The following is a 26,750-nucleotide window of genomic DNA, read 5'->3' as shown; positions in this document are numbered from 1 at the left end:
CGACCGTGAGCGTGTCCTCACATAAAAACCTGCTAATTACATTTCTCCATCATCTTCTGGCTGACAGCAGGACCACATCAATAAACCACAGATTATAAATATCATCACTCAGTTAGTTTGCCCAAACAAAAGACGCAGTAAATCACAACAACTGGGTTTCATTTTTTATGTTAAATCGTGTGAAAAAGTAATCGTGGCGATGATGCATGGAGCCGGGATTTATTGATCGTACATCACTGAAAGTGTCTCAGTTTAACTTTGTCACTATTTTCTGGTGATTACTCTCTTTCCCTCCCACTCTGTAGCTCCTTTGTTTGAGACGCAGTGCTCGCACGTGGAGGCCACGTTGGCTCAGTTCCTCGGCTGGACTCGGGGTCAGACCGGGGCGGACGTGGGGAGTTTCTCTCGATACCCTCACTCTGAGTTCTGGGCTTACGCCGACTACAAGTACATCGCCACTCTGTTCGCGGATCAGCCCGTCATGTTCGAGGTAATTCTTCTGCCGCTGGGTGTCAGCTGGGGTTTGTGATGCTTCCTTATCAGAGTCACGCTGATTAAGGACAGACAGCAGTGTGCAGGAGGGTTTTGGACGCTGGTGCACGAGGAAGAGTGTGAAATCTCACAAGTGTACGGCTGCATCTCCTCAAAATCTGAAGATCTTTCAAAGGTTCTGTCAATTATGAAAAAGTGGTTTAGTTTTAGTTTGTGATCTTAAGAAGAAGAAAAAAAAAAAATATATATATATATTTACCCATAATCAATATTTCTATTGTATTTTTTAAAGATCCACCCATAAAATTAAACAGATATAGAAAACATGAAAGTATCATGATATAGTAGGATTTAGTTTAGAATACCCGATAGTAGTGATGAAACTGATTGCAGCAACTTCAAAATGAGTTATTAATACATATTAAAAGAAAGAATTGTTTTACCTGTAGTTCTAATTTTGATTCTCACATTTAATTTTTTACCAAGTTTTGTCATTAAGAAAAAAAATTATTCACGGAGTATATTTCAAACAAATTCATTAATATTATTTTGAAAACTTTCTTCACGCTCAGTATCAGAAGAAGTTGATGGACACATAGCCGTATTCTCGTGTCTCCACAGCGCTCCGTCTTCCATCACTGCCTGCTTAGAAACGTCTCAACTTCTGAGTTTGGACAGGAAAAGTCTCCAGAATTTGGAGAACAAAGGAGTGGATGGGAGGAACTCTGTTACTTGCTGCACTTTTTAAAAGAGAACCGTGTATTTTCCAGACAAAAGGGACCCCTTGTTAGAAGCACAAGACCTGTAGCTTTGTTGTCGTGTAAAATTTGTCCACCTTAAAGAAGGCAATGTGACCAAAAAGACGAGTTAAAGACGGGGTTTTTTGTGAAGTCTACAGCTGCTCAGCCTCTAAAATAATTAGGCGCCACTCTGGCTCACCACATACACACACATGTAAAACTGCAAAAACGGCTGAGAACTTTATCCAACTTAAAGGCTCACAGAATACAAATGGTTTTAGATATGAAAAAGATGTTTTCACATCTGAATAGACGACAGACGAGGCAACATTTTGCAATCAAAATCTAGTCTCTGGCTGTAAGTATGGCGGCATGAGCTGCCATTGAAAAGTGAGGATTTTTGTTGATTTTCCTCCGTCCCATCCACTTTGAATGGAAAATTATTTTCAGTTTTTGCAGATTTTTTTTGAAACGCTTAGCGTACCGCTTAAAAAAGTCATTCCACTCCACTCCCGAATTTTCCGCACATTTTGATGTGCTTTGTGTGAATGTGCTCCCAACGGTGCGGGACGAGTTCCTCACCAAAGTTTTCCTGCGGAAGAAGAAGAAGAAGAGGTAGCAGCAAAATAAACGGCATTCCTCGGCTCCTAGGAATACTAATGTTTGCGCCTTGCCAGAGGCAGGCACAAATAATAAGATATGATAAGTTAAATTACAATAAAATACAATACAATAAGTAAAAGTACTATAAGATATAATAATTTAAGTTACGATAAAATGTGAAAAGTTAATTTATGGTAAAATATGATAACTTACAATAAGATGTGATAGGACAGGTTACGAAAAGATACGATAAGTTAAAATACGAGTCGGAAATTTGCACTGTTGCAGCAGCAGAAGTATTTACTACAACCGTGGTGCGCAAAGGCAGTATTTCAGAAAAGTTTCTCCGTTCCCACGGAAACGGAGTCAGAGCGTTGTCGAAAGGTTCCATTGTGAGAGACGTTTACTAAAAGCTGTGTTTTCAGTGGCTTGGAGCACCATTGTTGTGTAACAACAAGGTTTCTGTTTTCACTTGACAACATTGTGTAGATTAGGCCCCCGCCAAGCCTCATGAAAGTTGACATTACAAAGCTCTGTGTTTTAATGTAATACAATTTTGATTATTTTCTCTTAACTGCATGACATTGTTCCCACTGTGTAAGAAGTAAAAGTTTTATTTAGCCTGATAATGAAGTCATTACAAAGCCATAAACTTTAACCAAAATTTGATTTACTTACAATTACCTCACGCTATTGTTGCAACAAATTCCAATTATCCTCAAATGAAAAGTGATGGAAGAAAACAAATTGAAAGACCAAATGATTCCTCAGTACTTTTCAATTATTACTTTTTTTCTTCTTGTTTTGACACATTCAATTAAAACATTAAGCTTTTTCCCTCCGCCGACTTTATATTAACTGCTATTTTTGGGTAGAAGACATAAAAGTGTCGTCCTTTTCTGGAGTCGCCGCCACTTTTTTTTTATCTCGCCGATGCATTTTTATTGTGCATCTGAGCACAATTATTACCTGCTGACATTCACGCCTTTGAGACGGGATGAATGGCGCAGAGGAAAAGCGCTGCCTGAAGGTGAGATTGACCAGTCCGTCACTCGCCGCCGCCGCCTGCTCGTATAGTAATGGCTTCATTATTCAGGATGCTGCGCCTTTACCTTCTCGCAGCGCATGATTGACACGACAGTTTCCCTTGTAAAATGACAAATAACCGTGTCCCAGTTTCAAAACACAAAGATTTCATTTGGTGGCCCTGTCGGGGGACAGGTGGGGTCACAGCAGTTGTGACAGTTGTGAAAATGACTTGTTTCCATGTCTCACGAAAAGGAAAACATGAGATTTTGCCTTAAAAGCTGCAATTTAAGTGGTGTTGCTGGTCTTAGATTGATTTCTGTGCCTGTGCTGCAGGAGGTGAAGTGGGCCGACTTTGGTTTCGAGGGCCGCGACGGGAGAGAGAGCACCTTGTGGGTCGGCACAGAGGGCGCCAACACACCGTGCCACCTGGACTCCTATGGGTGTAACCTGGTACTGCAAGTGCAAGGACGGTGAGAAGCGTCGGAAGCAGGGGCGTCACTTCACGGCCTCCTACATCTAGGTGTCACTGCTACAGGAAAACATCAGTTTATTCTGTATTTGATCGGTCGCACAAGCAAAATGTCACCAAAAATACAAAGCTGCACAGCCAAACATATTTAGGATGTATACAGTACAGCAAACAGAAACAGAGCAGGAGGCATTCAGTGTGTGTGAGGAATATGTGAGGGACTGGAGGAAAGAAGAGAAACGCACCGTGATGAAGAAATCAAAGAAAGCTCATCGCAGGCTAAAAGGAAAAGATTGATTGAAGGATGTAGAACAGCAGAGACTGGCTGAGATGGTATAGTTACAACTGGGATAAAAAATAAATGTTTCGTTTCCTCTTTGCAAGGCTGTAGCCAGGATTTTTTCAGGGGGGGCTGCACTCAACGTGTGGTGTGCATTTTACGTGCAATGCCAGGTACGCATTATACACAGCTTTCTTTATGAAAGGTACACACTGTTTTTCATAAGTCATACACATGTTGGTTTCTTGCATAAATGCTCAAAATGTCTAATTGTCTCATCACCGTCTGTCTAAACAAAAATTCCCACTTGAGGCTGGGCACGACTTCACATCTGGCTTTAACATTTTCACATCATAGAATCTTAGGCCCCATTTACACGAAAACGAGTGTAACCGCAAAACGTTCTTCACATCTGGGGGGTTTGTGCTGCTGCTCATTTTTGTAATGAAACCACACAGACGTGTGTGCACAGAACAATACACTAGAAACATTAACAAAATCTAGAGAACCCAACAGCCGTATGGACAGATTGGATACTATTAGAGGTATGCTATAAAACTACGAATATGGAGGATAGAACTAGAACTACTCGCACATGAGCAGAAACTATTTGGGGCAGCGGAGGTGAGCGTGCACACTAACCGTGCCCTGCAGCCTCCGGCGGTCTCTAGGGGCGTGAGCGTGAATGGGAAAGAATAGCCTCGGTCCCACTGCAGTATGTGGCAGAGCGGGACGGTACTGTAAGGCAAAGCACACCTAGACCCAACTCTGTTGCACGTCCCACCACAGAGAGTACTGTCAAAATGTAGGCGGGGCTGTGAACGCTACGTAACGGCACAGGTACGTAACGTCATTACGCAACGGTAAGCGCAGGACCGACATGGACGTCTGAGTAAAGCTGTGAGCCTCCGCTCTCTGTGACACAGTGAAAACTTTCTCCTTGTGAACAACAGCGTCCAACTCCTGCTGAAGCTCCGCCTCTCCTGTTACTGAGAGGAGTGTCTGCACCTTGTCTGAACACCAGGGGGCAGTGGAGCGCATATGGCCATACTGCCTTGTGGCGAGAGTAAGTGGTTGGTGGTGGTCAGAGGGTGAATATAGTGAGAGAGTGAGTGGTTGGTGGTGGTCAGAGGGTGACTGAGTGAGAGAGTGAGTGGTTGGTGGTGGTCAGAGGGTGAATATAGTGAGAGAGTCAGTGGTTGGTGGTGGTCAGAGGGTGAATATAGTGAGAGAGTGAGTGGTTGGTGGTGGTCAGAGGGTGAATATAGTGAGAGAGTGAGTGGTTGGTGGTGGTCAGAGGGTGACTGAGTGAGAGAGTGAGTGGTTGGTGGTGGTCAGAGGGTGAATATAGTGAGAGAGTGAGTGGTTGGTGGTGGTCAGAGGGTGAATATAGTGAGAGAGTGAGTGGTTGGTGGTGGTCAGAGGGTGAATATAGTGAGAGAGTGAGTGGTTGGTGGTGGTCAGAGGGTGACTGAGTGAGAGAGTGAGTGGTTGGTGGTGGTCAGAGGGTGAATACAGAGAGTGAGTGGTTGGTGGTGGTCAGAGGGTGAATGTAGTGAGAGAGTGAGTGGTTGGTGGTGGTCAGAGGGTGAATGTAGTGAGAGAGTGAGTGGTTGGTGGTGGTCAGAGGGTGAACGTAGTGAGAGAGTGAGTGGTTGGTGGTGGTCAGAGGGTGAATGAAGTGAGAGAGTGAGTGGTTGGTGGTGGTCAGAGGGTGAATGAAGTGAGAGAGTGAGTGGTTGGTGGTGGTCAGAGGGTGAATGAAGTGAGAGAGTGAGTGGTTGGTGGTGGTCAGAGGGTGAATGAGTGAGAGAGTGAGTGGTTGGTGGTGGTCAGAGGGTGAATGAGTAAGAGAGTGGGTGGTTGGTGGTGGTCAGAGGGTGAACGTAGTGAGAGAGTGAGTGGTTGGTGGTGGTCAGAGGGTGAATGTAGTGAGAGAGTGAGTGGTTGGTGGTGGTCAGATTAGCAGCCTCTCCTCCGTCAGTCTGCTCCAGAGCAGCTGTGGCTACATACATAGTTCACCAGCATCCAGGATGGAGGGAATGAATAATGTAATGGAAAGAGTCTTAGAGGGTCGAGAAAAACGCTAAATCAAACCTATGCATTATTATTATTATTATTATTGTTATTATTACTATTAATATGACTATCATTCTTCTTATTACTATTATTATTATTGTTATTATTATTATCATGCTACATTTGAATAAACCGGTTAACCAAACAACCAACGAGCACAAAGTGGCGTATGTAAACAATGGGAGGGTTTACAACAGTGGAAGAGATATTTCTGCTTGTCCAGCGTGATGATCACCACTGACCAATCAGCAGATGAATGTGCTGTAGCTCCTTCTTATGGAACCATAGCGATGTGCTAGGTACTCCAACGGAGGAGTTACGAAAAATTGTAACCGTTGGGTACGGTTCTTTCAATCCCATCCACAACGTTTGTCAGTGGGGACGCGTAAAAACCCACCCTGCCCCGTCCTGTTCTGCGACTACTGTTGTGTAATGATGTCATATACCTGCGGCGTTCACAACACTGCTTGTGACACATCACCAACGTACATCTTGACATGCCTGCAAGTTTACTAGATCAGGGGTTCCTAAACTTTACCATGCCAAGACCCCCCAAACAGCACTAGCTTCTGGTCGGGGACCCCTTTTGCAAACCCACAGATAATGCTTCAAAATTTGTAAAGAAACATCGACTTTTAGAATGTATTTTCTTTCTTTTATTCATTTTTCAACAACTATAACATTGGTTTAGCATAGGAAAATATCAACAAAACTGTTTCTGACATTCAGTTGGAATATATTCTAACTGAATAATAAACTTTTCAACAAACTGTTGACAGATAATAACAGAACACAACTCTCTCTCGTGTGTGCACGTCTGGCAGTGACAGACAGATTACACTAATGGGAGGGATGGGCTTGGTGGCCCCCACACAGTTTGTGCAGCCTGGGCTTGATGTCTGTCAGTGCCACATGCATGTCATTGTCCACTTGTAGATGTGCTCTATGTTTTGTTTTAAGCACTTTTAAAGTGGAAAAGCTGGACTCACACAAGCAGCTCGTCGCAAAAGGGAGAAGGCATTTCAGGCCCTGTCAGTCCAGGTGGGATACTCCCTTCTTACTCGTAGCCAGAAGTCAGACAGGGGAAGAGCCTCAAACTCCAGTTTTAAATCCCCTGAGTTTGTCATCTCAATCAGCTCCTGCTATGAATTTGAATCTAGACTAGAACCAACACTGGGGGCAAAGGGGTTCCTAACTCAGTTTAAATGTGTGTTTTCAAGGTCAGGGAAATCATTTTTAAGATATCCTTGGAGGTGGACCAGGTGGGACTCGATCCATGGAGAGATGGAGCTCAAATCGTCACATGACAGCAGCTCCTGGTGAAGTAGTGGGAACATTTCTGGAACTCCCTCCTGGAGCTTTTTTGACCACAGCACAAGTTTTTGGGCAAAAGCATGCACTCTGTCTTGCACCTGCACTATGCACGTGTCACGCCCTTGCATACGTTGATTCAGTACATTAAAATGCTGGAAAATGTCTGACAAGTATGCAAGTTTGCGGATCCAGGTTTCATCGGTGAACCGATCTGCCAGCTGATGCTTTTCAGATGAGAGGACCTCTGCAGCCTCCCTCCACAGCTCATAGACACGCTTTAAAACTGCGCCCCGTGACAGCCAGCGCACATTCGAGTGAAGCAGCAGCCCCTCAAAACGTGCGCCCATCTCGTTACAAAGCAGTGTAAACAGTCTGTGTTTCACTACTTGTACCTGCAGTATCTGATTCAACTCGTCATCCATCCTTTTTGTAAGGAGTGCCTGGCGGTGGAGCATGCAGTGTGTGGCCACTACATGTGGGGCTTTCTGCTTGATGAGAGCGCTCACTCCGCTGATCTTTCTGGTCATAGCCACGGCTCCGTCCGAACACCCCCCCACACAACGGGTCCAGTCCAGTCTGTTAAGCTCTATGTAATCATCTAAAACCTTAAAGCTGTCTTTACCAGTGGTTCTTCCTTCAAGGGCTTCACAACATAATATTTCCTCCACAAATATTTCCTGAGAAGTAAATCTGATGTACACAAGCAGTTGGGCCTCATTGGATCAATCTGTGCTCTCATCCAGCTGAAGTGCGAAGTATTCACTGGCTTTTCCCTCTTCCAAGAGTTGAGCAGATACGTCCTGGGCCATTTCTCCAATCCTTCGGCTCACGGTGTTATCAGAGAGTGGGACAGCGTCAACTTTATTGGCAGCATCCTCGCCAAGCAGTTGTCAGACAAAGTCTTTGGTTGCTGGTAGAATCAAATCCTCTCCAACTGTGTGAGGTTTTTTAGCCCAAGCGAGGTGGTACGAGGACTTTCCGCTCAGGAACGGTAGCTTGCTGTGTGAATGCAGCAGATTGCCTGACCAAATGCTCGACTTTATGGCTGAAAAAGTCCTTTTTTTCGGCTTCTGCCGGATGTTTTTGGATCAAGGAACGCCGATGTTTTGAAGGTTTCAAACACTCGTTTGAAAGGGTCTCCAGACAGAGGACACAAATACACAAATAGTTATGCATTTAAATAGTAATATAATGATAATAATAACAACAATAATATATTATTTTATTTGTTCTACTGTGGTGAAATTCATAATAATAATTCAATTCTATTTTATTGCCATCCCTTCAATTTTCTGAGAGGCGCCCCCTGGTGGCCCCTGGCAGCCCCCACTTTGTTTTGCTTTGTTGTTGTTGTTGTTGTTGTTGGTTTTTCTCCCCTTGTCCTGCGAAGCAGCTTGGGCAAACAGTATGAAGTGATTAGAGCCTTCTGGTGTCAGAACAGGACAAGACCTGGAGTCTCCTGCTGTTGTGCAGCCCCCACTTTGAAAACCACCAGATCATTGCTGTGATCGAACACGGGGTCTGAGCGAGGGCTTGGAGGACACTTTTCCTTAAAAAAAAGACTTTTCAAAAAACTTGACTTAATGTTGCTCGGGCTAACCCCCCTCAGTGTCTTTATGATGTATTTGACAGGTGTGATGTTGCGTGTGACTAATCTTCCATTAATGAAGGTTAAAGCTGGATGCTTCTCAGAAAACAAAGGTTTCTATAACGTTTATCATAGTTTAAAAAGAACCCACCACAGTAGAATGGCTTTTATGGCAATGCTATTTCAACAAGTAGTATCAATTTTCATGGACTTTTCCAAGTTGATTGTGTATAAATGAAAAAGCAAGAGCCCTGGAATGAGCCTTGGGGCACACCACATTTGAATTCATAGAGCCCTGAGGAGCATGTATCCATATTTAACTATACAATTTGTGTCTGTGGGTTTGTAGCTGAACCATTTTAGGGGCAGAGAGGCTGACCAGGTGCTTCAGTCTATTTAAAAGAAAGTGATGATCTACTGTATTGAAAGTCACACTTACATCCAGGAGCACAAAGACTGAAAATAGTGAGAATTCAGTTAGTTTCAGTGGATCTTCACCTAAGATTAAAGTTATCTGTGTACTGTGGCTCACAGATTGATATTTTCCATAGTTTCTCATAAGAAAGTCATTGGAAAAATGACTTTAATTTGCACTTACTTGTGTCTGTGAGTTTGTGTGACTGTCAGAGTTATTGAAGACTTTGTACTTCGGTTATTCTTTTAAAAAAGAAGTTTGTGTTCAGTACCAAGAAAAATAAAGTGTAAAAAGAGAGGTAGTCACTGAGCAAGGTGGCAGCGCCTTGTCAGACTTGTGCATACTGAGCAGAGAGAAGCTGCACTGTATTTCAGCTCTGTGGTGGAAGTCCCAGAGTTCTTTTGTTTGTATTTTTTGTCCTGCCTGTTAAGCACCTGGCTCTTCTTCCAGTGTGTAGAACACTGTATCTGCAGACGCACGGTGTGATCTGTCCTCTGCCCTCTGGAAAAGAGTTAATTGTCACAGATCTCAGCAGCGAGGGGAAGGAAATGGAGACAGAGTGTGAGACGCCACACAGGGTTACAGCGAGCGGAGAAATAAAAGAGAAAAGGTCTACCTTATCTCACTCTACTGTTCCCGTGGAGAGCAGCCGTTATATCTCACTGCTTGTAATTGGCTCTCAGCTTCTTTTATTTGGTATCGATCTGAAAACGGAATGAAATCCCACTCAGGCAGTCCTCTGACACTGCTGATCTATGATAATACAGCCCTGCTCATTGATGCCGCGACGTTTGTAGGTCAGAGTAACAAAAGAAAATAATAGTGGCAGAGCTTTTCTTTTGAATAACATTGTTTGGGGAATGCAATCTTAAGTTTTTAAGGCAGAGAGAAGAGGACTGATGGATATGGAATTGGTTCTGTCGGCCAAACAAATCTGCAAATAAAACAGATTTGTAAAAACAAAAAAGTAGAATTGGCAAAACAAACAGATCTCGTTGACCATCATGGCCACCAAATGACCGAATAGCACAAGATTGAAGGATTTCCTTGGATGTATGAGTGTGAGGATACAGAGAGAGCTCCTGCCTCTGGCAGGATCATTTCTCCAGACCGCTCTCAAAATGTAATCATTTCCTGTTCTGCTTATATTTATTCATCGTACCACATCTCATTGAAATCCATTCATTATTTCTGAATCTTTTGAAGGGAATTTGGCAAATTTTTAAAAACCTAAATCAGTCCACAACTTCTTAAGGCCCCATTCAGACAACGTTTTTGAGTGAAACCTCAAAAACTCTCCTTTTTGTTTTCAAACGTGTGCGTTTCCGTTGTTCCTGTGGAGACGGCAGAACCACTGCTGCTGCTGCTGCACAGTCACACTGCAGCCGGCAGAAAGAGTTGGTTTGCACATGAATAACTAGATGGACAATAAGAACAATGTGTCAGGCCTCCGTCAGTGTCTCCAATATGTTTGCCCCACTCAGCAGCACGCTGGCTGAGAAGGACACGCTGGTTATTGGCTCCTCAATAGTGAGACACGTTAACCTAGGACAACCAGCGGCCAAAGTTAGCTGCCTGCCTGGGGCCAGAGCAGGCGACATTGAGTCCCAGCTAAAGCTAATGACCAAGAGTAAACGGAGATTTAAACGGATTGTAATCCACTGCGGTGGAAACGACGTTCGCCTGAAGAAGTCTGAGGTCCTCAAAGCTAACGTAGAGTCAGTGTGCACATACGCACGGACCATTTCAGACGAAGTAGTTTTCTCTGGCCCCCTCCCAAACCTCATCAGTGACGAGATGTTTAGCCGCACGTCATCTTTTAACCGCTGGCTGTCAGGGTGGTGTCCCAGTAACTCGGTAGGCTTCATTAATAATTGGAAGTCCTTCTGGGGCAAGCCTGGTCTCATCAGGAGGGACGGCATCCATCCCACGTTGGATGGAGCGTACCTCTTATCTAGAAACATAGCTAAAAGCTTAGCTCCTCCATCCTGACGCACCAGAGTGGGGACCAGGCAACAGAGTCGCAGTCCTACACGCCTCTCTGAGTTTCCCTCTGGGCAGTCACCAACCATAGCTAACTTAGTTAAACATCCCATAGAGACTGTGTCTATCCCTCGGACCACCACAAGTATAAAACTATCTAAACCTAGGAAAATAACTTCTAATGACTACAAACACTTCATCCGTATCAAGTGTGAAACTAGACAAAATCAAGACAAAAAAATTAAATGTGGTTTCCTAAACATTAGATCTTTATCATCCAAAGCTCTTCTAGTCAATGATCTGATAACCGAACACAACATTGATCTCTTTGGATTAACAGAAACCTGGCTACGTAAAGATGAGTATGTTAGTCTAAATGAAGCCTCCCCTCCAAGTCATATTAACACTCAAATAGCTCGTGAAAGTGGTCGAGGAGGGGGCGTGGCAGCCATCTATAACTCTCAGTTACTAATTAACATGAACCCAAAACCCAACTTTAGTTCTTTTGAGAGTCTGAGCATGACCATGCGACACCCGTCAAATAAAATAGTAAATTCTGTAGAATTTGTAATCATTTATCGTCCTCCTGGACCTTATTCAACTTTTCTAACTGAATTCTCTGAATTTTTGTCAGATCTAGCCCTGACTAAAGATAAGGTTATCATGGTAGGAGACTTCAATGTTCATGTTGACGTAGAAAATGATAGTTTCAGTGCCAGCTTTAAATCTACACTTGACTCTCTAGGTTTCTCTCAGGTAGTAGACGGGCCTACCCATAAACATCTACACACCTTAGACCTTATTCTAACTTATGGTTTGAATATAGAGCATCTGACCATCTCTCCTCACAATGATTTCCTGTCAGATCACTTCTTAATAACCTTTGACTTTGTTCTAAATAGTTATAAACCTCCGGCTAAAGCCGTGTTAACCAGGTCTCTCTCTGATAACATAGTAACTAAATTCAAGGAAAGAATTCCCTCTGCTATAGAATCAGTAGTGAATCTTCCTGACCCGTATACTGTTGCTAGCTCAGACATTGAATACCTAACAAACAGTCTGACAGATATGCTAAAAACAACGCTAGACGACATAGCTCCTCAAAAAATGAAAATGAAAAAACAGGAAAAGTCATCCCCATGGTTTAACTCATCAACCCGCGAGCTTAAACAACGCTCCCGTAGATTAGAAAGAACTTGGCGTTCAACAAAAACAGACCTAGATTATATAGCCTGGAAGGATAGCTTCAAAACTTATAAGAAAGCTCTGAGTAGAAGTAGAACTAATTACTACTCATCCTTAATAGAGGAAAACAAAAACAAGCCTCGCTTTCTTTTCAGTACTGTAGCCAAACTGACCAAGAACCAAAATAGTGTTGAGCCCACTATTCCTATCAATATATGTAGTGAGGACTTCATGAAGTTCTTTCAAAATAAAATTACAACGCTTAGGGATAACATCCATCAAACCCTACCGTCCGTTAGCCCCATAACAGAGGAACTGGTTAAACCTAACAGTCATCTGGAATGCTTTCAGCAAATACAACTAGTCCAACTAAACTCCCTTATTTCTTCTGCTAAACCAACTACTAGCCTGTTGGACCCAATTCCTACTAGAATTCTGAAAGAGGCACTGCCACTAATTAATAATTCTATACTCGCAATTATTAACCAGTCTCTATCAATAGGCTATGTGCCCCAATCCTTTAAACTAGCAGTTATTAAACCTCTCATTAAGAAGCCAAACTTAGACACAAGCCTTCTCTCAAACTACAGGCCCATCTCCAACCTTCCTTTCCTGTCAAAGGTTCTGGAGAAAGTAGTGGCTAAACAACTCCAGGATTATCTGCAGGACAATAATCTGTTAGAGGACCTTCAGTCCGGCTTCAGAATGAACCACAGTACAGAGACTGCTCTGCTAAAAGTTACTAATGACCTTCTAACGGCCTCAGATAGAGGTCTTCTATCGGTTTTAGTTCTTCTGGACCTTAGTGCCGCATTTGATACTGTCGATCATAATATACTTTTAAGGAGATTAGAAGATGCCGTCGGCATTAAAAACTTAGCCTTAAACTGGTTTAAATCATATTTATCTGACCGCTTTCAATTTGTTCATGTAAATAACAAATCTTCAATGCATGAACGGGTCCGGTGTGGAGTACCACAAGGCTCCGTCCTCGGACCGATATTGTTTAATCTCTATATGTTACCACTCGGAAATATTATTAGGAAACACAGCATTAACTTTCATTGTTATGCAGATGATACTCAGCTATATTTATCAATTAAAGCCAATCAGGCCGACCAACTTGTTAAACTAGAGTCCTGCCTCAGGGACGTTAAGTCCTGGATGTCTATCAACTTCTTAATGCTCAACACATCCAAGACTGAGGTTCTAATCCTAGGTCCTAAAAAGCTCAGGGATAACTTTTCAGACAGTCTGATTAGGTTAGATAATATTACCTTAACCTCTAACAGTGATATTAGGAACCTGGGTGTTATTTTTGATCAGGATCTGTCCTTTATTTCCCATGTTAAACATGTCTCCAGGACAGCCTTCTTCCATCTAAGGAATATTGCAAAAATTAGAAACTTCTTGTCCTTCAAAGATGCAGAAAAAATTATTCATGCCTTTGTGACTTCAAGATTAGATTATTGTAACTCCCTAATGTCAGGATGTCCAAACTCCTCTGTTAGGACCTTACAGCTAGTGCAGAACGCTGCTGCACGTTTACTAACCAGAACTGGAAGAAGAGAGCACATCTCCCCAGTCTTAGCATCCTTACACTGGCTTCCAATTAAATCTAGAATAGAATTCAAGATCCTTCTGATCACATATAAAACTCTTCATCAGAAGGCTCCGTCCTATATCGAGAAACTTCTAGAAGTTTATCACCCTCCACGAGCCCTTCGCTCTGAGGATGCAGGACTGTTGGTAATCCCTAAAGTCCATAAAAGTAAAACAGGAGGCAGGAGTTTCAGCCATATGGCTCCTTTACTCTGGAATCAACTACCAGCCTCGGTCCGAAAGGCCGACACCATTAGTTTATTTAAGAGTAGACTAAAAACATTCCTATTTGATAAAGCTTATCCTTAGGAATAAAATAGGAATAAAATAGGACCACTAAGTTGAGCTGCTATAGGCCTAGACTGCTGAGGGGATTTTTTCTCTCCCGTTAAAGGGAGGAACTCTACATTTGGAGGTTCTGTTTCTTGTCTTTCTTTCTTTCTCTCTGTGTAACAACATTACTGTAGACACCAGACACTGCCGCCGTCTTTTTTTTATCCCTGACAGGAGGAGAGCAGGATCCAGGGGATCAGACCCAAGACTCACAGAGTGGAGTTACGACGGTCCTACTACCCGACCCCCCCCACAGCACCGGGACCCCACCGCAACGGCACGGCCCTTAAACTCCAGACTGAGATTGGCTCATCATCAGACCAACGCTCATCATAGACTTTTCTTAGTATTTGTACTTATCTGGCCTGTCTGCCACTCTCTCTCTCCCTCTTCTTTTCCTCTCTCTCCCTGTCCTATCCCATGTACTTCTCCCCCCAACCGGTCAAGGCGGATGGCCGTCCTTCCAGAGTCTAGGGTCCGCCCCACGGTTTCTTCCTGAAGAGGGAGTTCTTGAACTTCTCTCCATGCGAGGGAGTTTTTCCTGGCCACTGTTGCTTGTTACACCTGCTTGCTTTGGAAGGGTTTAGTTGGGTCCTGTTGTACTCTATCATTGTAAGAGCGCTTTGAGATGTTTGTTGATGTGATTTAGCGCTTTACAAATAAAATTGAATTGAAAAAATTGAATATTCTCCTGGTCTTGGTACTTTTATTTTGACAGTCACCGCAATAGCAATCCAACTTGGTAGTTTTATTTTGACAATCCAACTTGGTGGTCTGTCTACTAGAATGTTCTCGTGTTCTCCTCTTGTTAATGTTTAGAGCTTGTTGTGTGTGTGTGTGTGTGTGTGTGTGTGTGTGTGTGTGTGTGTGTGTGTGTGTGTGTGTGTGTGTGTGTGTGTGTGTGTGTGTGTGTGTGTGTGTGTGTGTGTGTGTGTGTGTGTGTGTGTGTGTGTGTGTGTGTGTGTGTGTGTGTGTGTGTGTGTGTGTGTGTGTGTGTGTGTGTGTGTGTGTGTGTGTGTGTGTGTGTGGCTTCAGTACTAAAACAAACAACAGCATCAACTCATGACCCAACATGAAAACAACATTGTTTTCAGTGTTTCTGTCATTTCCATGTAAATAGAAATCATTTTTAAAATGTTGCTCTGTACACACAAAACTTTTCTGAAAAAAAAGAAGCGTTTTTTTTACCTGTAAACGTTGTCGTGTAAACAGGGTTATCCTGTCAATAAACCAACAAGCGAACCTCTGGTGGGAGCTAAGCTCTGATGGCTGACTGCTGAAGTCACACTTCCTGCACTTACTTTTAGTGGTTGGCTTAAATTTCACTGTTACACTTTGAGTTGATACGTAAGTGTGAGTCGGACAAAGACCAAGGTATGATGGCTGCAACACGCTGTCTGCACAAATCAGTGGTGCACAAATCAGTGGTGCACAAATCAGTGGTGCACAAATCAGTGGTGCACAGAAGGAAAAGATGTGAAAAGCTGACTTGATGATGCTGTATACATGCTAAGATCCACACTCATCATCAGAGGCCTCAACAGATCTGGACAGTTTCAGCTTTAAGTAGCTGAGAAGCGAGAAGCCAGCCAGTTAAAACCATTGGTCTTGTCCAAAGGAAATGTAGAATTAAAGTCTTGATTCTCGTGTCCTTTAACCTTGATGTTTCCTCCGTGCAGAAAGCGCTGGTACCTCTTCCCTCCAGAGGACACGGCTAAGCTCTACCCGACCAGGATCCCGTACGAGGAGTCCAGTGTGTTCAGCCAGGTGGATGTTTTACATCCGGACCTGAGGAGATTCCCCGCTTTCCGAGGTGCCGCCGTCCACACGGTCACCCTGCAGCCCGGACAGGTCAGGAACCAGACTGCCAGACTAGACGCTGTTTCTCTCAAAGGGTGTTGGTGTTTTGGGTCAAATACGTCGAATTCAGACGACCACAGATGAAAAGCGTTTGAAATATCACTGGCGTCAACTTCCTGTATTATGAGGTTAGAATATTGGCTGGTCCATTAGCAATGAAAGAGATTTGTGATTGCATGCTGATTAATTCAGTTCAGACAACTTTATTCATCCTTTATTTCCTTATTTCTTCCCAAAACTCACTTTGTTTGAAAAAGTTCTACTTTCATACTTTAAACAAAGTGATTCGGAAAGGCATAAAAAGGAGAACAAATAAAGTAGAACCATTATCAAGACAAAGGTAATAAAATGTATAGTTTGTTTGAAAGTCTGAGCAGATAATAATGTTCTAAGTCCTGATTTAAAAAAGGAGAATGTCAGCAGGACGTTTGTTCCTCAGGTGAGGAACATAGGAGCTAAAAGCTGCTTCACCTTGTTTCTTCTGCCGCTGAAACACTTAGTAAACCTCTTCCTGAGGACCGCAGGAGTCTGGATGGTTCATATATTCTACAAATAAAGAGTGACAGATTTAACTAAATCTTACAATTATTTCTCTGGATTGTCAGAGAGAATCAACGCAGCCACAGGAAGATGAGCAAACCTCACAGGAAATAGGCCCTGGCTCATGGGAGTTAACGACCTCGCCTCTGTAGATTCATCCATCTCACACTTTCAGGGTTTTGGGGTGTTTGAGCTGATCCCAGCTGACTGGGTGAAGGAGTAGTGGTCAGCATTACCACTACACCACTGTGCCTCCCGACCTTCAACCAGCATATTTCTTGTCTCGTCATTCAGGAACTCTGAACACAAAGTTCCATATTATGCAACGCGGCGGCTCCACGCTGACGTGATGGACAGCGTGTGACACGCAGGCCTCTCTCCATAAAATATAGATTTATTGGTTCTCAAGCTGTGAACATGTAAAGAAGTGGACTCAGCTGTGAGATTTATTTGTCGTGGTGTCCTCCATTTAAAAAAAAAAAAAAAAAAAGGGTGAAGCGTGGCGGCGGTCGTGGCGGCGGTCGTGGCGGCGGTCGTGGCGGCGGTCGTGGCGGCGGTCGTGGCGGCGGTCGTGACGGCCGTCGTGACTGGCGTCGCGAATAAAACCTGAGGGCCACTAAATTACAGCGCGTCGCCTTTTAGCAGACTGAGGTTTTTGCTCCGGGGTTGGATGAAGGTGAAGCGATATTAAAATAAGCCGCATTGTCACTCCTGACACCTTGACGGTGCAGCAGTAACTAGGTGGAGGTCGAGGCGGATGTCTGAGTGGCTCCTCAGTCGGCTCCCTGTCATCCCTCCCAGTTAGCAGCGTGATGGAGTCATCATTTCCATTATCCTGCATGTTTGTCCTCCTTCACCTTGTTTAACATTCCACATGCACTGAGGTTGTTTTTTTTAAAAGAGTCAAAATGGCTCCGACGCAATTCAGCATCTGTCTGGTTTCACTATCTGCTTAACGCTGGAGTGTCGGCGGCGTGCTAAGTACCTTCTGCTATCAGCAGCACACTAGCACACCGTCAGGTGAGCCTGCAGGCTGCTTGTGCAGTGATTTATGGGTCAGCGCCATCACTGACCACGCTGCCTGATTTGTTTAGTGGCCAATTAAAGTGACTGTTGTTCAGAGTAAAACATTTAAACTGTTTCCAAGATTATCATCCAGCTCCAGGTGGTTTGGGCGCTGGAGCCCATCCCAGCTCAACGGGGTCCCGCTTGCGCCACAACGCTAACAAGTGATGACGCTAAACCTTCGTTGCTTTTCTGTCTGTTTACGCCACAACGTGCTCGGAGCCACTGAAAACACAACTTTCCTCAAACGGTTTCCAATGTGGAACTTTTGAAATCGGATGAAAACATGCTGAACGTTGAAGAAATCCTGTGGCACTATTGTCTAAGAACATTTATTATTCATGTCCTGATGGAACCACACCATCGCTGTACAAAATGCAGGGCAAATATGGACACATGCTTCTCAGTAGTCTCTGAAATGAAATGTGATGTGCTAAAGGCTCAATGCTGGTCCCAAAACAGGACAGACTGTGGTTTCATGTTTTGCACATCAGATTGAGTTTTGACCTTCATATGTTCCTGATTTGAACTCCAGTTGCAGCTTCTGGTCTGAAAAGCTTCCAGGTTTACTGACTGGCTGTGGTGAGTCCTGTAAAACGTAGCCGCTGGACAGACCTGGTCCGTTGGATGTACTGAACACAGCTGACTTGGTCGGGTCAGGACCCAATGGAGACCCACAGAAGACCCACCAGAGAACCATTCATCCATTCATCCATCCATCCATCCATCCATCCATCCATCCATCCATCCATCCATCCATCCATCCATCCATCCATCCATCTTCTCCATCCTATCCGTTTCCGGGTGGTGGTGGTGTCAGTCTGAGCACCGTCACCCAGATCACATTGCAAAATTAAGAACCTTCCTGCAGGTGGAGAGCCCACAGGAAGGTGGAGAGCCCACAGGAAGGTGACGCCCGCGGTGGGACATGAACCCTCTACCTTGAGATTGAGAGTCTCAGAACCAATGGAAACCTAATGAGGACCCACAGGAGACATTAGAGAACCAATGGAGACCCACAGGAAGCCCACTAAAGAACCAATGGAGTTCTAGTAGAGAACCAATGGAGTCCCACAGGATACCTACTGGAGACCCAATGGAAACTCAATGAGGAACCACTAGAGAACCAATGGAAACCCACAGGAGACCTACTAGAGAACCAATGGAGACCCACTAGAGAACCAATGGAGACCCACTAGAGAACCAATGGGGACCTACTAGAGAACCAATGGAGACCTACTTGAGAACCAATGGAGACCCACTAGAGAACCAATGGAGGCCTACTAGAGAACCAATGGAGACCTACTAGAGAACCAATGGGGACCTACTAGAGAACCAATGGAGACCCACTAGAGAACCAATGGAGACCTACTAGAGAACCAATGGGGACCTACTAGAGAACCAATGGAGACCTACTAGAGAACCAATGGAGTCCCACAGGATACCTACTGGAGACCCAATGGAAACTCAATGAGGAACCACTAGAGAACCAATGGAAACCCACAGGAGACCTACTAGAGAACCAATGGAGATCCACTAGAGAACCAATGGAGACCCACTGGAGAACCAATGGGGACCTACTAGAGAACCAATGGAGACCCACTAGAGAACCAATAGGGACCCACTAGAGAACCAATGGGGACCTACTAGAGAACCAATGGAGACCTACTAGAGAACCAATGGAGTCCCACAGGATACCTACTGGAGACCCAATGGAAACTCAATGAGGAACCACTAGAGAACCAATGGAAACCCACAGGAGACCTACTAGAGAACCAATGGAGATCCACTAGAGAACCAATGGAGACCCACTAGAGAACCAATGGAGACCCACTAGAGAACCAATGGGGACCTACTAGAGAACCAATGGAGACCTACTAGAGAACCAATGGGGACCTACTAGAGAACCAATGGAGACCTACTAGAGAACCAATGAACCAATGGAGATCCACTAGAGAACCAATGGAGACCTACTAGAGAACCAATGGGGACCTACTAGAGAACCAATGGAGACCTACTAGAGAACCAATGGGGACCTACTAGAGAACCAATGGAGACCTACTAGAGAACCAATGGAGACCTACTAGAGAACCAATGGAGACCTACTAGAGAACCAATGAACCAATGGGGACCTACTAGAGAACCAATGGAGATCCACTAGAGAACCAATGGAGACCTACTAGAGAACCAATGGGGACCTACTAGAGAACCAATGGGGACCTACTAGAGAACCAATGAACCAATGGGGACCTACTAGAGAACCAATGGAGACCTACTAGAGAACCAATGAACCAATGGGGACCTACTAGAGAACCAATGGAGACCTACTAGAGAACCAATGGGGACCTACTAGAGAACCAATGGAGACCTACTAGAGAACCAACGGGGACCTACTAGAGAACCAATGGGGACCTACTAGAGAACCAATGGGGACCCACTAGAGAACCAATGGAGACCTACTAGAGAACCAATGGAGACCTACTAGAGAACCAATGGGGACCTACTAGAGAACCAATGGAGACCTACTAGAGAACCAATGGGGACATACTAGAGAACCAATGGAGACCTACTAGAGAACCAATGGAGACCCACTAGAGAACCAATGGAGACCTACTAGAGAACCAATGGAGACCTACTAGAGAACCAATGGAGACCCACTAGAGAACCAATGGAGACCTACTAGAGAACCAATGGAGACCCACTAGAGAACCAATGGAGACCCACTAGAGAACCAATGGAGACCTACTAGAGAACCAATGGGGACCTACTAGAGAACCAATGGAGACCTACTAGAGAACCAATGGAGACCTACTAGAGAACCAATGGGGACCTACTAGAGAACCAATGGGGACCTACTAGAGAACCAATGGAGACGCACAGGAGAACCAATGTAGACTCAACCATCTTTGATCATATAACAGACAAGTGACATACACATTACATGTTAATTAAGTAGGATTCATTTCATTTTAATAAATAATAAAGGTATAATTTTGAGATTTTGGTCAGTTTGACAATTAATATATTTTATTGGAAATAAAACTGGAAAAAGTCTTGAAATCGTCTTTGAACATAAAAGGTCAGGGTGGTTTTACTGTAACTAAGTCTTGTTCAGGCTGAGTGCGTCTCCCACATCAGCAGAGTTCTAGCACAGTGCTTGGCCTTCTTTGCTTGACCTTTGGGAAGAGTGAAACAGTTGAAGCAGAAAGGTCAGCTTCCCACTTATTGACCGTGTCTCACAATCATCACTGCCTCAGATGTTATCACATGACCTTGATCCGGTCCTCCAGTCACACTATAACAGATGCAAATCATGAGCTCGATCTTTAATCAAAGCCGACCTTTTAGAAATCGATCGCTGTCATTGGTCGTCCAGTTGCTCCAACCAGGGTGGAAGGGGATGTTGGTATACACATTTCCCCCTTGTCTATGTATCCCCCCTATTTTCTATATCATTTAGATCAGCGGTGTCAAACACATTTTAGTTCAGAGGCCACAAACAGCCCGATTTCATCTAGAGTGTGTCGGACCGGTGAAATAGTGCCATGATAACCTTTAAATTTAAACTTGAAAGGTTTTCAGTTGTGGTACAGAATCTACATGATGAAACTGTCAATACGTTCGCAAAACCAAACAATTACAAGATCAAACAGTTAGTACTGAAAAAGACTACATTCTCAACATCAAGCTGCTTTTAATGAAACATTCTGGTGCAAAATACAGTGAAATCTTCCAAAAACGTCTCCAGCTGTTGCATTCTGGGTGTTTTTACAAACTCCCGCTGACAGCATGGCTTCGAGGCTAATGCTAGTTTGCTGGGTTTTATGGCAGCGTCACCGACATCTCAGCTGGGATCTCAATGTTGGGTCCGCTTCTCTGAAGACGGGCCTTAAAAATAAAAAAGAAATCAATGTTTTCTTTAAAAATGTTGAAGTTTGCTTTGCTTGTTTTGGCCGGATTGGAGACTCTTGTGGGTCAGTTTTGGCCGACAGACCTTATGTTTGACATCCTCACATTTGATCATTTGTATTTTTCTAATAAAGTATTAAGGATTAAACCTACATTTAAAACAGCGTGAACTACAAAAAAAAGTGAGAAAAACCTAAAAAGAGTCAAAACAGTTGTACTACGGCTCTTCAACACAGCGTTTGACACAGTTTTTGTAGATGTGGCAATACTTTACAACTGAATGTGCTGTGTCATCCTTATTCTATAACTTAAACATGTTTTTTCAATGTTTTTGAATCTTATTTGGTGGAAAGTTACAAAAATGACTCTTTTGGTCATAACGGTTGTATATCTCTGCCGTCGATGGACATTTGTGATCACGTTTGACTTGAATGTTTTATAAATGATCTCTTTAGATCCAGAAAATCTACAGAAATATCTTTCGAAATGTGTCTGAGCTCGTTCGTTCTGTAACCATGAATGAATGGAGACTTCCTGCAGAGGCCGGGAATCAATGAGCTTTCTCCTTTTTGATGGAGCCACTTTATGAATGAACCTTTGAGAGCATCATGGGGAAGGTTAATGCTGCCATCTAGTGGATGATCGCTGCAGTTATGACTTGTAGCGTCCCTTACGCTGCTTCCTGAGTCCGACCCCGGATCCTCTGAATATTTCGAGGCAGAGTGGGCATTGGTAGGAGCTATAATTGATCTCCTGTTCCCACAGGTTCTTTACGTGCCCAGACACTGGTGGCACTATGTGGAGTCGGTGGATCCTGTCACTGTCAGTGTCAACTCCTGGATCGAGTTGGTAAGCAGCGCCGTCATGTATCATCCAGAAAAAAGGAAGATCTCCTGTATTTGTTTATCCTAATGTCTCTTCTAGCTTTGACAAGCGTGTTGATTCAGAAGGTGGATCTCTGCGGTTTTCCCTGCAGCGTCAGCATCACTCCTTCTGCTCTCCTTTCCTGCACAGGAGTCAGACGACGTGGCGAGAGTCAGCGAAGCCGTGACCAAGACGGTCGTCTGCGCGCTAAAACGTGTCCGGAGTGACGACAACACAGACGACTGGCTCAACCCCACCGAGGTTTACACACACCTTCTGTTTATGTCTGTGGGTCACGACCTTTGGTGGGATGAGAACTGCCTCCATTACCCTGACCCGATAGTCAACCATTGCAAATGAAAAAGATGGAACAAACAAAAACAGTGCAAATAGGTTCACAGTTGTTTCACAGTTTATGGTTGAGGTGTTTGTGACGTGCAGACTGTGTGTGAATCAGTGGAAAGCAGGCTGTGAGCGGCCCTGCATGATGTTATGTGCTGCAAAGCTCCAGTGAAGAAGACGAGCAGATACACCCACCCTTCCTCAACTTACACTGTAGTTTCCAGGTCAGCTCTACTTCTATTCTGTCATTTTAAGTAGATATTATGCACAGAGATTTAGTCTAATATAAACCTAGGATATTTTATTATGTATTGGTGCTTTATTTATACATAATTCAAACATTTATAAACAATGTAAAAATACTTAATACTGGATTGTTATAAACATTGTAATCACTATCGTAACTGAACTAACTGTCTGTCTGTCTGTCTGTCTGTCTGTCTGTCTGTCTGTCTGTTATCATCTATCTATCATCTATCTATTATCATCTATCTATTATCATCTATCTATTATCATCTATCATCTATCTATCATCTATCTATTATCATCTATCTATCATCTATCTATTATCATCTATCTATTATCATCTATCTATCATCTATCTATCATCTATCTATTATCATCTATCTATCATCTATCTATTATCATCTATCTATTATCATCTATCTATCATCTATCTATCCATCTTCTTGTCTAATCTATCAAATTACTACATATAATAGTTTTACTCTCAAACCAATGGCTGTTTTCAGTTCTCAACTATAGAAAGTTCTAATTCTATTATTTTATTGATATATGATTAAAATAATCATAAATTGTGTTTCTTTTAAATCATATATATTCAAATATTACAGTCAGTCTAAAATGAAAAGATGATATATTAATGTTATATATGCAAAGTGCCTTGAGATGACTGTTGGATTTTGTGCTACAGAAATAAAATCTCTCTCTCGCTCTCTCTCTCTCTCTCTCTCTCTCTCTCTCTCTCTCTCTCTCTCTCTCTCTCTCTCCCTTTGATTTCTGCACACAGCCAGTGGCCACTAGTGGCAGGGTATTTATCCCAGTAACAGCAGGTCATGACGGGCAGAGTTCAGAGCTCCTGGAAGCTTTAAACAGCAGAGCGGCTGAACATCAAACTCTCCCAGGCTGTTAGTGGCTGTTTATGGTGCCACACTAAAGCTTAAAGAGTTCAGGGACTCGTGTGTGTGTGTGTGTGTGTGTGTGTGTGTGTGTGTGTGTGTGTGTGTGTGAGAGAGTGAGTGAGTGAGTGAGTGTGTGTGTGTGTGTGTGTGTGTGTGAACTTGTTTCGTCTGACAGTTTGTGGCTGTTTGACTCTGTGGATGTGTGCAGGAAGGAGAAGCCCCCCACAGTGAGAACATGCAGCTGGTGAACCTGGCGGTGAGGGCCTGCGCCCGGAGGCGGGGGGGCCGCCCAGACGGGGCGGTGAAGCGGGACTCTGACGGACACGTCAGGAAAGACGGGGACTCGGCGGCTTTCCGTGTTCCCTACGGAGCTGATCTGGTAGCGGTGTCCCGTCAGGACGAGGCAGAGCAGCTCTGTCCAGGAGCCACTGAGGTCTGGGGACAGACGACCATCACCACGAACCACCTGCTCGACTGCCTGCTGCATCCCGACATCATCGGCCGAGTCACCCAGCTTCTCCTGGAGAGGCATGCAGACAAGCACTGACCACGAACTGACAGTGCCCCCAGTGGCTGGGGGCCACATTGGCTCAGGAGGAACGCCAGAGGCCACAGACCACGGCTGAGACTAGATCTCCACCTGGAAAACAAATAATCTGGATTTACTACAGCCAGTTCCTCGTACAGCTACTGCTTAGTCCGTTATTGAAACGCAACAAAAAGATCAAGATGCAGGTGGTCCCATGTGGTTGAAAAATATATGAAATGAGGGATCTGCAGGTTAAAAAAGTGAAATTCAAAAGTACCGGCTGCGACCATGGACACCAGAGAAAGCAGACCTTCACAGGTTTAGTGGAGTTTAGTGGGATTTCATCAATATTGGGTTGGTCATAATGTTATGGCTGATTCCTTGAACTCTTTTTTCTTTTAGATCTGTACTTTCTGAAGATAAATTCAAAGTGTTAATCCATTTGAAATGTAAACATATTTGCTGAACTTCCAAAAGTTGTACTTAAAATTTTTGAGTTTTATAAATTCTCCATAAAAGATCTGAAGTTATTTAGTATTTCTCACTGAATTTCTGTCAAATGATTTTGATTGAACTTTCTCTCAAGCTTTCTGATGGTAGAGAGGAAATGGAGGCGTTAGTAATAATAATCTGATCAAAGGTTGAGATTAGGTTTCTGAGCTCTTTCCTTCTGTTCAGTCAGGATGAATGTTGTCAACATCCGTTTATTAAAGCGTCATTTTATTTATTTATATGATGTCACATCTGAAAACAGTAAATATAAAAAGACAAGCATCACATCAAGTCATATTAACTGGATTTTAAATTAGCTCCTTTATTTCCAGTATAAATTCAGTATTTTCATCTATTTGTTATAATTTCTCAGAATATTTCAGATTTTCCCAGAAGTGCAGCCTCCAAACGGCCGATCATGTTAGAAAGAAGTCTCTTCCCCTGCTGCTGAGCCCAGGTGCTCCTGACGTGGACACCAGATGTGATACAAATCATTACTAAAACTAATTATAATTCAATCAGCGACGTATTGGAGGGGCCCGAGCATTTCCTTGTTGGGCTGTCCTCCATATGGTAATCCTGTTTGTTTCTTCCAGACGAGGAAACATTGCCTCCTAAATCAATTTCATATGCTAAAAAGCCAAATAATTCAAAGTAATATTCCCTTCCAAGCAAACATTAGTTTTCTGTGAAATGTTGCTGTGCCGTTTAGTAATGAGAGCTGTCAGTGAGGAGCCTCCAGGCCATGCTAATGCTCCTGATGGATGGAAACTGTGCAAGCGCCCCTTCATCTCCCCGCAGGCTTTGATGAATACAAGATTTCATTCAAAATTCTCTGCTGAGATTCATTTCCTACGTTTGTTCTTCACCAAACATGCAGCGGTTTACTCATCTGAGTTTCTGTAGCCACAGATGTCCTGTTTCCTTTGTTTTATACGTCTCACATATTGACTGAAACACAAATGGGTAGAAAAACACTTTGTATATATATATTATGAAATGTGAGGGAAAATTCCACTTTTATTCCTACAGTGGCTTGTTAAAGTCTTCTTACCTCTTGAACTTTTCTACATTTTGTCACATTATGACCTCAAATTTATGTTATTGGTGTTTTATGTATGCAGGTGAAATATTGTGATTTTTGTGATTTTAGCAGTTTCACTTCTCTTTTCTAGCACTTTTAGGCAATTCTGACATTTGGGCTTTTCAAACGTTTTGCTTCTCTTTCAAGCAGTTGCATATGTTTTTCCCTTATTTTTAATCTTTTGTCTTTGAGTAATTATTGTCATTTTAATTTTTCAAGCTGTTTTTGCATTTTTCCTAATTCTTAGTGGTTTTAGCTATTTTTCCATTTCCCCAGACTCTTACGGGACGATGGATTACATGGCACTGAGTATGATGATTTCTATAACTTTACTTTAGACTTCCCCTCAGCTTTCTGATTGGCCTGTCTGCTCTCTTAGTTTTATTGACGAATGTTCTCTAAAGAACATCTGAGTCTTTGGCAGAGCAGCTGGATTTATGCTGAGTCATCAGAGCAGTGGCGTGTCTTTATGTAAATATTGATGGGGAACAGAGATTTTGTTTTCATGGTGGAAAAAAAAAGTGTGTCCATCCACATGCCAGCGGTGTGACTGCTTCCTCCTGATGCATCAGGAGGTTTAATGAAGCGGTGAGAAGATGCTTCAGGACAGAATGGAGCTCATAAACAGGGTCAGTTATCATCAGTACCAGGACCAGAAGAGACGGAGCAGCTGCTGCCTGGTTCCGTCGCAGAGGTTCGTTGAATACGAAGGACAAAGACACGGATCCCAGGCTGCTTATTTAAATGTTTTATTAATCGAGGAAATCCTGTGTAAAATCACACGTCCATCAGCAGGAAGCAACACGATATA

The 26,750-nt window shown here is 43.4% G+C and overlaps 1 protein-coding gene across 2 annotated transcripts in view; it reads left to right on the top strand.

Moving 5' to 3' along the window:
• Nucleotides 1–25,689, top strand: part of hspbap1 (hspb associated protein 1) — a 40,786-nt gene extending 15,097 nt beyond the window's left edge. For both annotated transcript variants that reach the window (XM_080479061.1, XM_080479062.1), the window contains 6 exons: nt 306–490; nt 3,198–3,334; nt 15,792–15,963; nt 22,252–22,335; nt 22,501–22,611; nt 24,043–25,689. In XM_080479061.1, coding sequence (XP_080335187.1) covers nt 306–490; nt 3,198–3,334; nt 15,792–15,963; nt 22,252–22,335; nt 22,501–22,611; nt 24,043–24,381 — 1,028 coding nt within the window. In that variant the 3' untranslated portion in view covers nt 24,382–25,689. The remainder of the gene's footprint in view (nt 1–305; nt 491–3,197; nt 3,335–15,791; nt 15,964–22,251; nt 22,336–22,500; nt 22,612–24,042) is intronic.
• The last annotated feature ends 1,061 nt before the right edge of the window (nt 25,690–26,750 follow it).

Source organism: Lipophrys pholis, assembly GCF_963383615.2.
Source record: "Lipophrys pholis genome assembly, chromosome: 13".
NCBI lineage: Eukaryota > Metazoa > Chordata > Actinopteri > Blenniiformes > Blenniidae > Lipophrys > Lipophrys pholis.
The sequence above is the reverse complement of the archived record's forward strand: the minus strand, read 5'-3'. Positions and strand labels throughout refer to the sequence as shown.